The 12,500-nt window shown below is 46.0% G+C and overlaps 1 protein-coding gene across 1 annotated transcript in view; it reads right to left on the bottom strand.

Moving 5' to 3' along the window:
- The window catches only part of epha6 (eph receptor A6), a 74,318-nt gene that overhangs the window by 31,884 nt on the left and 29,934 nt on the right, over positions 1 to 12,500 (bottom strand). The window contains 1 exon segment of the mRNA XM_063212260.1: positions 3,063 to 3,218. Within this exon segment, the coding sequence (XP_063068330.1) occupies positions 3,063 to 3,218 (156 nt within the window).

Genomic DNA, 12,500 nt, shown 5'->3' with positions numbered 1-12,500 from the left:
GAAATACATACAGTACATACATACACGTATATAGCCAACATACACACACACAGACACACACAGACACACACAGACACACACACACACACACACACACACACACACACACACACACACACACACACACACAACACACACACACACACACACACACACACAGCACACACACACACACACACACACACATACACACACACACACAGACATAAATACATACTGTAGACTACATACATACACACACACACACACACACACACACACACACACACACACACACACACACACACACACACACACACACACACACACACACACACACACACACACACACACACACACACAGGGGTGTACTGTAGCAGCAAATTGTGGGCCCTATGCACAATCAGCTGCAATGGACCCCCTCAACCATATATCTTCATACATCAGACAGTGTGGGCCCCCTATATACAGTACACGGGGCCCTGGTGACTCAGTCACACTTTACCCCACTTTGCGACACCCCTGCACACACGCACACACACATGCAGACATACACAGACACAAGCATGCACACACACACACTCTCACATAGAGGCATGCACAACAATGTATCATATCCAATGTGCAAATAGTGGATTTCTGTGCTTATTTCCCTGTGGATATTTGAATGTGAATGTGTGTGTGAGGCGACTGAGAGAGGAATACAGCAGGCAGACGAGGGAAGAGAGAGACTCTTACTAACAGAAAAGAAACAGAACGAGGGAGATGGAACAGGATTGAAAAGGAGAAGAGGAGATAGTGTGAGCTCATGGCAGAGAGGCAGAGACGTGATGCAGATGAGAAATGGGTGACGGAGAGAGAGAGGGGGACGGGGGAGAGATGGAGGGAGAGGGGGGGAGAGAGGGAAAAAGAGAGAGAGGGGGGAGAGAGACAGAGATATGATGGAGATGAGAAGTGGGAGAGAGAGGGGGGAGACACAGAGAGGGGGAGAGAGGGGGGGCAGAGAGAGAGAGAGAAGGGGAGCGAGAGGTAGACAGAGAGAGAGAGAGAGAGAGAGAGAGAGAGGGAGTGAGTGGTAGAAAGAGAGATAAAAAGAAAGAAAGAAAGAAAGAAAGAAAGAAAGAAAGAAAGAAAGAAAGAAAGAAAGAAAGAAAGAAAGAAAGAAAGAAAGAAAGAAAGAAAGAGAGAGAGAGAGAGTGAGACAGAGGAAGAGAAGAGAGAGAAACCGAGATAGAGACAGAGAAAGAGAGATGGAGAGACAGAGAAAGAGAGGATGACAGAAAACCAAGGAAAACCAAAAATGAGACTGGCAAAAATGACACGGAGAGGAGAGAGAGAGGAGAGAGGGAGAGAGAGTGACATAAGGACATAAGTAGCATTTTCTACCAAGCCTGGGGTGAATTTCTCGACACCAAAGTTGCTTACTACATTAGCTACTTCGTTGCTTTCAATGCATTTTCCCATTGGCAACTACCGAAGTTGCTAACAGGCTAACAACTTCCCTTTTGAGAAACTCACCCCTGAATTCAGATGACTGTATAAGTTGAAGCAGGGCTGAGGCCACAGCATGTAACAATATAGTACAATCATCCGTATAGATATGATATGATGAGCAGGCCTATAGTGTGTACTCTGAACTTATGAATATAAATGACATAATTTATGAATATGCTTGAATTTGTGCTATTGTGGTTGCATGTGGGTCTTGTGCACGCACACTTTATAGACGGATGATACTGGGAGATCACTAGGAGAGAAAATTGTGGAACGATGGAGTGGCAGTGTGAAAGTGTGATCAAAGAGGACACGGCAGAGGAGAGTACAGTACAGTACGTGACAGAGGAGGGGAGGAGGAGGAGAGGTAGAAGTACAAAAAGAGAGAGAGATTGATGGAGAGAGAGAGAGAGAGACAGAGAGAGGGATGGATAATGACACAGGAGTAAGTGAAGAAATAGGGACACGGCAGAGGAGAGTACAGTACTGTAAGTGACAGAGGAGAGGAGGAGAGGAAGAAGTACAAAAAGAGAGACAGATTGATGGAGAGAGACAGAGAGAGACAGAGAGAGGGATGGATAATGACACAGGAGTAAGTGAAGAAATTGGGAGAGGCAGAATGGGGGACAAAAGAAAAAAAAGCTGAAGAAGTGTGAAAGTGGAAGAGAGAGAGAGGGAGCGAGAGCGAGGGAGCGAGATGGAAAAGATGAGACAGCGGAGGGTAGGCTCATCATAGGTGTTAATCTCGAGGTTCAGACAGTGAAAGCCCTGCCATCTATACTCCATCTGGTGCTCAACCTGTCCAATGATCTGCAAGCTCACTAGAACTAGACATAGCTGATTTAAAAATGGCGGCATGGCATTATGTGGCTTATCCTCTCTACAGTTTTAAGTCAGAGGAAAAAATTGAGGGGAAAGATGGATGAAGAGAGCAGGGAGAGCAAGAAAGCCAAGAAAGAGCTGCAGAACAGAACAGAGATCTATCGTACATGAGAAGATGATTATGTAGTGATCTCATGTGATTAGCTGCTTGGCTCATGTGATAGACTGATTGACCGCTGTGATTGACTATATTTTCGAGCACCATCTCGAGCTAGAGGGAGAGTTGGGCTAATTCTATTGACTTCAGTGTTACGTTTGTTTTTTTTTAACACAAAAATGGTGACTCATGTCTTCTCATGGAGCTCTGTGAGTGTCAGGAAGTGGATTCCATAGCAGATGTACACAATGTCAATGGATTTTAAGAAATTAATGATAATAATGGCAGTAGCTAGTGTATATTTGTTGGTAATTACCCAGAAATGTAGTGTGTTTCTCGACTTTCGGCTTGTTACAGTATGTAGTGATTCTGTGTTAGTCCAGCGAACGGAAAGCAGCTTCCTGGCACTATCCATCTCTGGTTCTCGGTTGTCATAACTCTCCCTATACAGTAGATGGCTCTGGTACAAGCTACAGTCAATGGAGGCTCAGGTGAGGTCAAATGATCGGCTGATTGAGTCATGTGATGGCCTGATGGGCCTGGTGATTGGCTGATTGAGTCATGTGATGGCCTGATGGCCTGGTGATTGGCTATTGGCTGGTATACTGACTGGTGCAGGCGGCGGTGGGCGGGTCACTGGGGGCTCTGTAGTAGTTCCTGTCACAGGTGCAGACGGCCGCGGCGGGAGCAGAGCTGGAGCTGTGGGGAGGGCACTTGGAACACCTGATGTTGCCTGCAAACGCCTTGTAGAAGCCAGGACTGCAGCCTGGAGAGGGAGAGAGAGAGAGAGAGAGAGAGAGAGAGAGAGAGAGAGAGAGAGAGAGAGAGAGAGAGAGAGAGAGAGAGAGAGCACAAGAGAGAGAGAGGGAGAGGGAGAGAGAGAGAGCAGAGAGAGAGGGGGAGGAGAAAGAGAGAGAGAGAGAGAGAGAGAGAGAGAGAGAGAGAGAAGGCATTAATTGTCTGGACATAAGTAAGACAGACATACAGATGCAAATCAAGGTCTTGAAGAAGCCGACCTGAAGAGAGAGAAGAGAAAGAACATCAACCGGATCTGCAAGACACACACACTCACGCACACGCACATGCACACACGCACACAAGCACACACACACGCATGCATGCACGCACGCGCACACACACACACGCGCGCACGCGCACACACACACACACACACACACACACACAGACACACACACACACACACACACACACACACACACACACACACACACACACACACACACACACACACACACTGACACACACACACTAACACACACACACGACGCACACACATAGGCTTGTCCATTGAGGAGCATGTCATACTTTCCAAATAGGAGCAGACAGCAGAATTGAGAAATCGTTCATAGAAATGCATGGGGACACCTCGTAATGCACGTGTCAGCAAGTAGCCTGCCGGTGCCACTGCCAAGTGCCAATCATTTGCCACCCTCTATCAACAGCATTTCTACCATGCTGCTATGGGCCCCACAAAAAATGGTAAAGAACTTATACGAATTATTTATATAAAATATTATAGCATGCACATTATCTGTAAATACCATGTATAATTTGTACTTTATTCATACTAGTTTCACCAACATCAAAAGGGGGCATCTATTTTCATTGTCATAAAAATATTTTCTAATCTAATCTATTCCAATTCATACAACTTGTGTATGATTTTACAATATCACTTCTATATGGGACACTTCAAATCATGCAGTTCATGTTGTGAAGCACACCACATATGTAGTTTCAAAGTAACTACGTGTCAGCAAGTATCCTGCTGCCAGTGCCACTGCCAAGTCCCTATCATTTGCCACCCTCTATGAACAGCATTTCTAACAGAGATTCTTTAAGTATATAGAGATATGCCAACATAATAGGTTTCTATGGGCACCTAACGTGACCAGTTTCCGGCCTGCCTAAAGGGCCGTGTCATAATGCTTCTTCATTGAATAGAACAGTCCTTAGGTCTGCCTAAAGGGGGATTTCCCTCCCTCCCCCTTGCAATAGTAGAACCCGGAAACAATGGGCCAATGGAACCTCTCTCTCTCTACTCTCTCTGATTTCTACCATGCTGCTGTGGACTCTGCTACTTCACATCATGCAGTGTGTAAAACACACCACATATGTAGTGCCACAGTAACTCATAAGAAAATCTTAAAGGATTATTTGCGTATAGTAGTGTTTCTCAACGGGGGCGGTACAGCCCCCTTGGGGCATTGGTGAGCTCTGGGGGGGGTTTGAGAAGGATACAGCTAAAAGGGCACGGAGCTTAGTTGCTATTGGAAACCATTAATCTGTTTCATTTTTTTATACTAAGGGGGGCGTTGTCAGGTTTATGATGAGGTCAAGGGGGCGTTGACAGGCTTGTGATGAGGCCAGGGGGGGCGTTTGCTCAAAAAAGGTTGAGAACCACTGGTGTATAGCATTTCCTGAAATAATACTTGTGACTCACTATTAGTTTAGATAGGTCCTGATCTTTTTACAACGAGTAGCCTAAAATAGATTACCATTAAACCCATCACCGAGTAGCTACTGAATGCAGACACCTGTGTGAACAGTCCTGGTCTTATTAACCCAAATACTGCTTCTGGATTTTTACTAGTATTGATTTACTAGTATTGCTGCTGGTGTACTTGACAACCTTTTTAATATTTATTTTTCTTCAAAATGCTACTATTACCATGTCTAGAACGCTATAAAGGACTTTTTTAGGAAAAGCACAAAAGCACAACAATACCTCTTAATGTATGTCCTCTACAAGTCTTCTGTTGTCCAGTCTTGCACTTTAAATGTCTGTATGAGCACTGTCTATGTCCATACTGTCTTAAGTCCATGTATAAGTACTGTCTATGTCTATACTGTCTATGTCCTTACCTAGATTAGTCTATGTCTGTATGGGAAAGCAAGAAATGTAATTTCAAATTCTTTGTATGACCAGTGCATGTAAAGAAATTGACAATAAAACCTACTTGACTTGACTTGATTAACAGTACTGAAGATTCCATAGCAAAGCAGTAGCATATTCAAAGTTTATTGGCTTGAAAGGGAGTAAGTGTGTGTGTGTGTGTGAGAGAGAGAGAGAGAGAGAGAGAGAGAGAGGGGGGGGGGGGGCTGGGTGCTGGAGGCACAGTAGGCATCTCCAACCCTCTAAAGGCATTGCCAAAATAGCCGCCAAGTGAAGGGAACATGCTCAGAAGGACTCCTGGGGACACGATGCACTACGTGACAGTATGGGCTTTTGACAACTTCGCCAGTGTGTCAGGCAGCGTCTGTTATGGCGGAGGAGCAGTAGGTAAGGGCGTAAGGGGTCATTTCCCGTCTGTATTATTTTCTGCACTGCATTTCCTTATTTATATCTGAAACAGATGCTCAAAACTGTCGTAAAGAGGCTGCTGAGCTGCGCGCAGAGACTTGTCTGCAGACAGACGCTATGTACGTACCCGTAGGAGTGGGTGGGCTTTTGACAACTTGTCCGACAGCTTCTGCTATTGCGGAACAACAGTAGGTGGATATGGGGGGGTCATGTCTCTTTGAGGGGGGGGGGTGTAGGAAGAGGGATGCTTGTCCGACAGCTTCTGCTATTGCGGAACAACAGTAGGTGGATATGGGGGGGTCATGTCTCTTTGAGGGGGGGGGGTGTAGGAAGAGGGATGTTAGTCCGATAGCTTCTGGTATAATGTAACATGCAGGAGCAGTAGGTGAGCATTAGGTGGGTGAGAGGGTGGTCGTGTCTCGTCTGGAGAGGGGGATGATGGTGGAGGGAGAGGGACAAGGCTCTAAATTAACACCCGCCAACCAGCCGCCAATCAGCCATATGCCACTAGCCACTTTGACCCATTAGTGAGTGTGTGTTTGGCTTGTAAGATTAACATCTACCGGCCATTTTGGCTGGTGATGAATAAAGTTGATAATAAACCTCTAAATTAATGATGGCGTTAACAATAAACTCCTGGACACAGGGGTGGTTGTTGTAGTGTAGTTTATGTAGTAGCAGTAGATGGGCATTAGGTGGGTGGGAGGGTGGTCGTGTCTCATCTGGTGAGGGGGGTGGTGTGTGTGTGTGTGTGTGTGTGTGTGTGTGTGTGTGTGTGTGTGTGTGTGTGCGTGTGTGTGTGTGTGTGGTGTAGTGTTGTGTATGTTGTAGCAGTCGGTGGACATTATGTGGGTGGGAGGGTGGTCATGTCTCGTCTGGAGGTGGTGGTGGTGGGAGAGGGACATTTGCTATGATGTACGTAGCTGTGTATGTAGTAGCAGTAGGTGGGCATTATGTGAGTAGGAGGGTGGTCATGTCTCGTCTGGTGGTGGTGGTGGTGGTGGTGGGATGTTTGTCCAACAGTTTTAGCTATGGTGTAGCTGTGTATGTTGTAGCAGTGGGCATTAGGTGGGAGGGAGGGTGGCCGTGTCTCGTCTGGATGGGGTGGTGGTGGTGGTAGTGGTGGTGGTGGTGGAGGGGGAGGGATGTTTGTTATGGTGTAGCAGCGTAGTGTAAACTGGAGCAGTAGGTGGGCATTAGGTGGGTGGGAGGGTGGTCGTGTCTCGCCTGGAGAGGGGGATGATGGTGGTGGTAGTGGTGGTGGTGGTGGTGGGATGTTTGCTATGATGTAGCGGTGTAGTGTAAGCAGGAGCTGTAGGTGGGCATTATGTGGGTGGGAGGGTGGTCGTGTCTCGTCTGGAAGTGGTGGTGTTAGCGAGGGGGGGGGATTGTTTGTTATAGTGTAAGCAGTAGCAGTATGTACACAGTAAATTGTGTAGTGTTAAAATAACACTTAAAGAGTTAAAATTAACACTGTTCTTGTGTCTATTTGGTCCTGCTCCAGATCAGTGTTAAACACTGGTGTTAGATTTATAGTGTTAAGCTAACACTATAAAGAGTAAAGCAGTTTCGGGGAGCACCCTACTAACATTTTTTTTAGTTCTAAGCAGGTTCCTGGAACACATGTGTTTTGGTCCTGCCCCACTATCTCTCACCATAGTTGAGGTACCCTGATCATGGTAATTAAGCACCTCCCATCCTCCACCATGACTGAAACACCCTGCGCCTGGCATCAGTTTGCCACACTGCTCTCTTAAGATAATGTTTAAAGTTGCTGAAAACATGTAAAATGTCTATATTTTATATATCAGTCTATGCTGTACTGCACCACAATGTGAGAACAATTTCAGCTGAGCATGTATGAACACAATCTAGTGGGGATTAATACCAAATGTTTTCGTTAATGAAGTTTAAAATATAACCATACCATCTACTTCAAGTGCACAATGGAGCAAGCAATGTAACATGTGCTGTTACTGACTAGCTCACAAAGCAAGGCACAAGCTGTAGCTAACAAATGCCATAAGCCAAAAGCGCCTTTAGCTTGCTTGCAAACATCAAGTGCACAATGGAGCAAACAATGTAACATGTGCTGTTACTGACTAGCTCACAAAGCAAGGCACAAGATGTAGCTAACAAATGCCATAAGCCAAAAGCGCCTTTAGCTTGCTTGCAAAGCAGGTAAACAAGCGCTATGCTGTGCCATGCTGACCAGCCAGCAGGCAGGCAGGCAGGCAATATTTAAAGCACTGTGACAGTCCAGGTTTATATACAGGCTCAAGAGTACCATGTGACCAGATTGATTAGGAGTTTTTCAGGTGCAAGAAATTGAGTCATGATATACCAGCCCTAAGTAATTAGGTTTGGCCAGGCGCTGATGGACAGATTGGTTGTGAGGGGCCTGCTTGTTACCGGCAAAGGTGTAACAAGTTCTCAAGTTATTTCTTCCACTCAACACATCTTTTGTGTGATGTTGTGTGCACAGCCAAACCTTAGATCAACCCAACCAAGTTGAGTTAAATGAATGAAATGGAATAATAAAAAAAAGATTGTGTACATGATTAAATCTGGAGGAAATACTGTTACTAATATGTAGACGTATATGATTTAATCGGGTACTAGGGCATACAATGGCGCAGACAAACTCCATCACCTCGAGGAGGCGGGGGCTCTCTGGAGTACTTCTAACTCCACACAATTTAACAACTTCATTTGTCACTGACACTGGAGAGCATCTCACTCCATTTGGTGTTGGAATTACTCCAATAGTGTCAATAAGCCTTAACACTGCAAAATTAACACTGGCAAATTTACTGTGTAGGTGGGCATTATGTGGGTGGGAGGGTGGTCATGTCTCGTCTGGTAGTGGTGGGGGGGTGATGGGGAAAGGGGGAGGGGGGGGTGACGGAAGGACTGACTGCTAAAAGCCAATTAGTCCCCTCACTGCGTTCCTTAATGGACTCCCAGCCAGCAGTTAAGCAGCAGGAGAAGCAGACGTTGGGGTGTGTGTGTGTGTGTGTGTGTGTGTGTGTCGGTGTGTCTGTGTGTGTGTGTGTGTGTGTGTGTGTGTGTGTGTGTGTGTGTGTGTGTGTGTGTGTGTGTGTGTGTGTGTGTGTGTGTGTGTGTGTGTGTGTGTGTGTGTGTGTGTGTGTGTGTGTGTGTGTGTGTGTGTGTGCAGGAAAAAAGACAATGTGACAGAGTGTGAATGTGTGTGCGTGCGAGTAAGAGAGAGAGAGAGAGAAAGCGATTGTGAATGTGTGTGTGCGTATGAGAGAGAGAGAGAGAGAGAGAGAGAGAGAGAGAGAGAATGTGTGTGTGTGTGTGTGTGTGTGTGTATGTGTGTGTGTGTGTGTGTGTGTGTGTGTGTGTGTGTCTGTGTGTGTGTGTGTAAGTGTGTGCACATGTTTGTCTGTGTGTGCGTGTGTGTGTGTTTGTGTGCGTGTGTATGTATGTGTGTATGTGTGTGTATGTGTGTGTGTGCGTGTGCATTAGTGTGTGTTTGTGGGCTGCAGTGAAGCAGAAGGAGCCAACTAGCGTCTGCAAGTAATGGGTATCAACTTACCTGCCTGTCTGGAACACACATCATCATGGGCACAGTGTGTGTGTGTGTGTGTGTGTGCGCGTGTGCGCGCGCGTGCGTGCGTGCGTGTGCGCGCGCGCGTGCGTGCGTGCGTGCGTGCGTGCGTGCGTGCGTCTGACTGTGTGCGTCCATGAGTCTGTGCGTGTGTGTGTGCGCACGTGTGTGTGCATGCGTGGTGTGAGCGTGCGTGCATGCATGCGTGGTATGTGCGTGCATGCATGCGTGGTGTGTGTGTATGTGCATGCGTGATGTGTGCTGTGCTTGTGTGTGTCTGTGTGTGTGAGGTGTGAGGTGTGTGTGTGCTAACTACCACCCTAACTGCAGTAAATGGAGCTCTAGAGTCTAGCAGCGTGAGTGAGTGAGTGAGTACATTAGAGAATAAAAGCTGGTGAATGACTCTCAACGCTGCGCTCTCAACTCTCAGACATGGGAAGGGCCAGGTGACTCAATCACCCAGCCTGATAACTCACTCCACTCTCCATCACGCTGTCTCTGTGTGTGTGTGTGTGTGTGTGTGTGTGTGTGTGTGTGTGTGTGTGTGTGTGTGTGTGTGTGTGTGTGTGTGTGTGTGTGTGTGTGTGTGTGTGTGTGTGTGTGTGTGTGTGTGTGTGTGTGTGTGTGCGCGTGTGCATTAGTGTGTGTTTGTGGGCTGCAGTGAAGCAGAAGGAGCCGTGTCTGTGTGTCTGTGTGTGTGTGTGTGTGTGTGTGTGTGTGTGTGTGTGTGTGTGTGTGTGTGTGTGTGTCTGTGTGTCTGTGTGTCTGTGTGTGAGCGAGACTTAGAGAGAGAGAGGGAGGGAGAGAGAGAGAGAGAGAGAGAGAGAGAGAGAGAGAATGGACTTCCGGTGAAGTCATGCTGTGAGCAGCGACCTAGAAGCTCAGCTCCATCCAACAAATTACTAAATAACCTAACTTAAGTTATTGCGCAACGTTGTATGACATATCAATGATGAAAACAACAAGAGCGAAAGGCACACAGCTCTGATGCTCTGAAGGAAAGTCAGTCAGCACGAAACAAAAGGCAGTGATGGCTCCTCTAAGGCTGAAATATTAGCAGAGCTAGCAAAGCTCGGGGTCAGCTCTATGCTCCCACAGCCCAATGGTCCCACAGCTTATTCCTGCTGCTCCATGTTCCCACATTTAAAATATATATATATTCAAATATAGGCCCTATGCTCTACGACTCAATGTTCCCACATTTCCTGGTAAACTAAGAGAACATGCCTTTGGAACATAGGGCCTAAATTTTGAATTAATTCTTAGAAATGTGGAAACGTGGAGCAGCAGGAATATGCTCTGGGACCAGTGGGCCTAAAAATAAATGTTAAAAGTCTTAGCAATGTGGGACCAATGGGCTGTGGGAACATAGACACGCTCCCCAAAGCTCAGGTCTGACAACTTAGAGGTACATAAACAAACCCTTAAAGGGACACTGTGTGAGATTTTTAGTTGTTTATTTCCAGAATTCATGCTGCCCATTCACTAATGTTACCTTTTTCATGAATACTACACCACCAAAATTTAAGTATTGATTATGACTGGAAAAAAAAAACATTTTTCATACATGGAAAGGGGGATCTTCTCCATGGTCCGCCATTTTTAATTTCCAGAAATAGCCATTTTTAGCTGCAAAAATGACTGTACTTGGGCCATACTATAAAATATTAATTTATTACTTAGTAAACTTTCATGAAAAGATACAATTTGGCCTTAGACAACACATTTTCAATGAGCAGCATAGTTGCAGTACCTTTTTTGACCATTTCCTGCACAGTGTCCCTTTAAGAAGTTGGAGACATCAATGGAAGAACTAAAAGGGGAAATGACAAAACTGGGAAAAAAAAGAAGTGTGGAGCTGCAAGAACATGCTACTGAAGATGACAGGAGACGATATGAGAGAGCCATACGCAGAGAGAAAGATTTGACGGCTAGATGTGAAGAATTACAAAACAGAATGAGAGGTAACAACATGACAATCTACCGTGTACCGGAGGGGAGTGAAGGGAAAGTCGTAAAGAAGTTTGTCGAAGAGTTGATTCATTCAGTTTTCGACAGAGAGAGAGAGAGAGAGAGAGAGAGAGAGAGAGAGAGAGAGAGAGCGAGAGTGAGAGAGAGAGAGAGAGAGAGAGAGAGAGAGAGAGAGAGAGAGAGAGAGAGAGAGAGAGAGAGAGAGAGAGAGAGAGAGAGAGAGAGAGAGAGAGAGAGAGAATATGTGTTTTTAAAACTCCATGCATCCTTCAGTTTAGACACATCTGTTTTAATGAGTGTGAATCAGAGTGTCAAATGTATGTTTGTTTGAGTACAAGTGGCAGTGGAGGAGAATGAGAAGCAAGCTACATGCGTGCATGTGTGCGTGTGTGTGTGTGTGTGTGTCTGCGTGTGCGTGCGCGTGCGTGCGTGCGTGCGTGCATGCGTGCGTGCATGTGTGCGTCTGCATATGTGTTTGTGTGTGTGTAAATGACCTGATTAGTGTACATTCAAGGAAAAATGAAGAGGAAGGGAGATGAAGAGCAGAGATGAGAGGCCAGGCAGGCACATCAAGTGAAGTATGTGTAAGATGGAGTGTGGGTTATATAACAGATGCTAGAACAGCAGAGAGCACTCCAGGAGCATAATGCCCCGTATGCATCGAAGGCGAACTACATGTAAGCGACCTGCGCGGCGGAAGTCATTGTTTCTCTATGGAGGGAAGGCGAATAAAGTTACCAGAGCGAATTTGGCAGGAGCGAAGCTTCTTGAGCGACCTGGGCGAATTTTGACGATTAAACTCAAGCTAATCTTAAGCGAATTTGCTATGACGCAGTTCGGCGAAAACCAATTGGAACGTTCATATCGAGGAATGTCCCAGGCTGTCAAGACAGAGCCGTTATGTGATTAGCTGAATCAAACATGTCAGTGCAGCGTCCAGAGCGAATAAAACTAATTCATGGCGAAACTTCTTCAATCACCCCAGCTACCTGGGTCGCGTTGGTAGCGCTTGATGTACACGGGGCATAACACATCAGAGTCATGGACATAGTGGATAGCAGTTGTTCCCAAACTTTTTCAGCAGACACAAGATCCAAATATTTTGAAAAGGTATTTGACATGTTGATAGAGCTTAAGGGCTACACACTTTTACATATAGTACCAGTCATCTTATTGTT

The sequence above is a fragment of the Engraulis encrasicolus genome, chromosome 12 (assembly GCF_034702125.1).
Source record: "Engraulis encrasicolus isolate BLACKSEA-1 chromosome 12, IST_EnEncr_1.0, whole genome shotgun sequence".
NCBI classification, from domain to species: Eukaryota; Metazoa; Chordata; class Actinopteri; order Clupeiformes; family Engraulidae; genus Engraulis; species Engraulis encrasicolus.
This window is presented reverse-complemented; position numbering and strand designations above follow the sequence as displayed.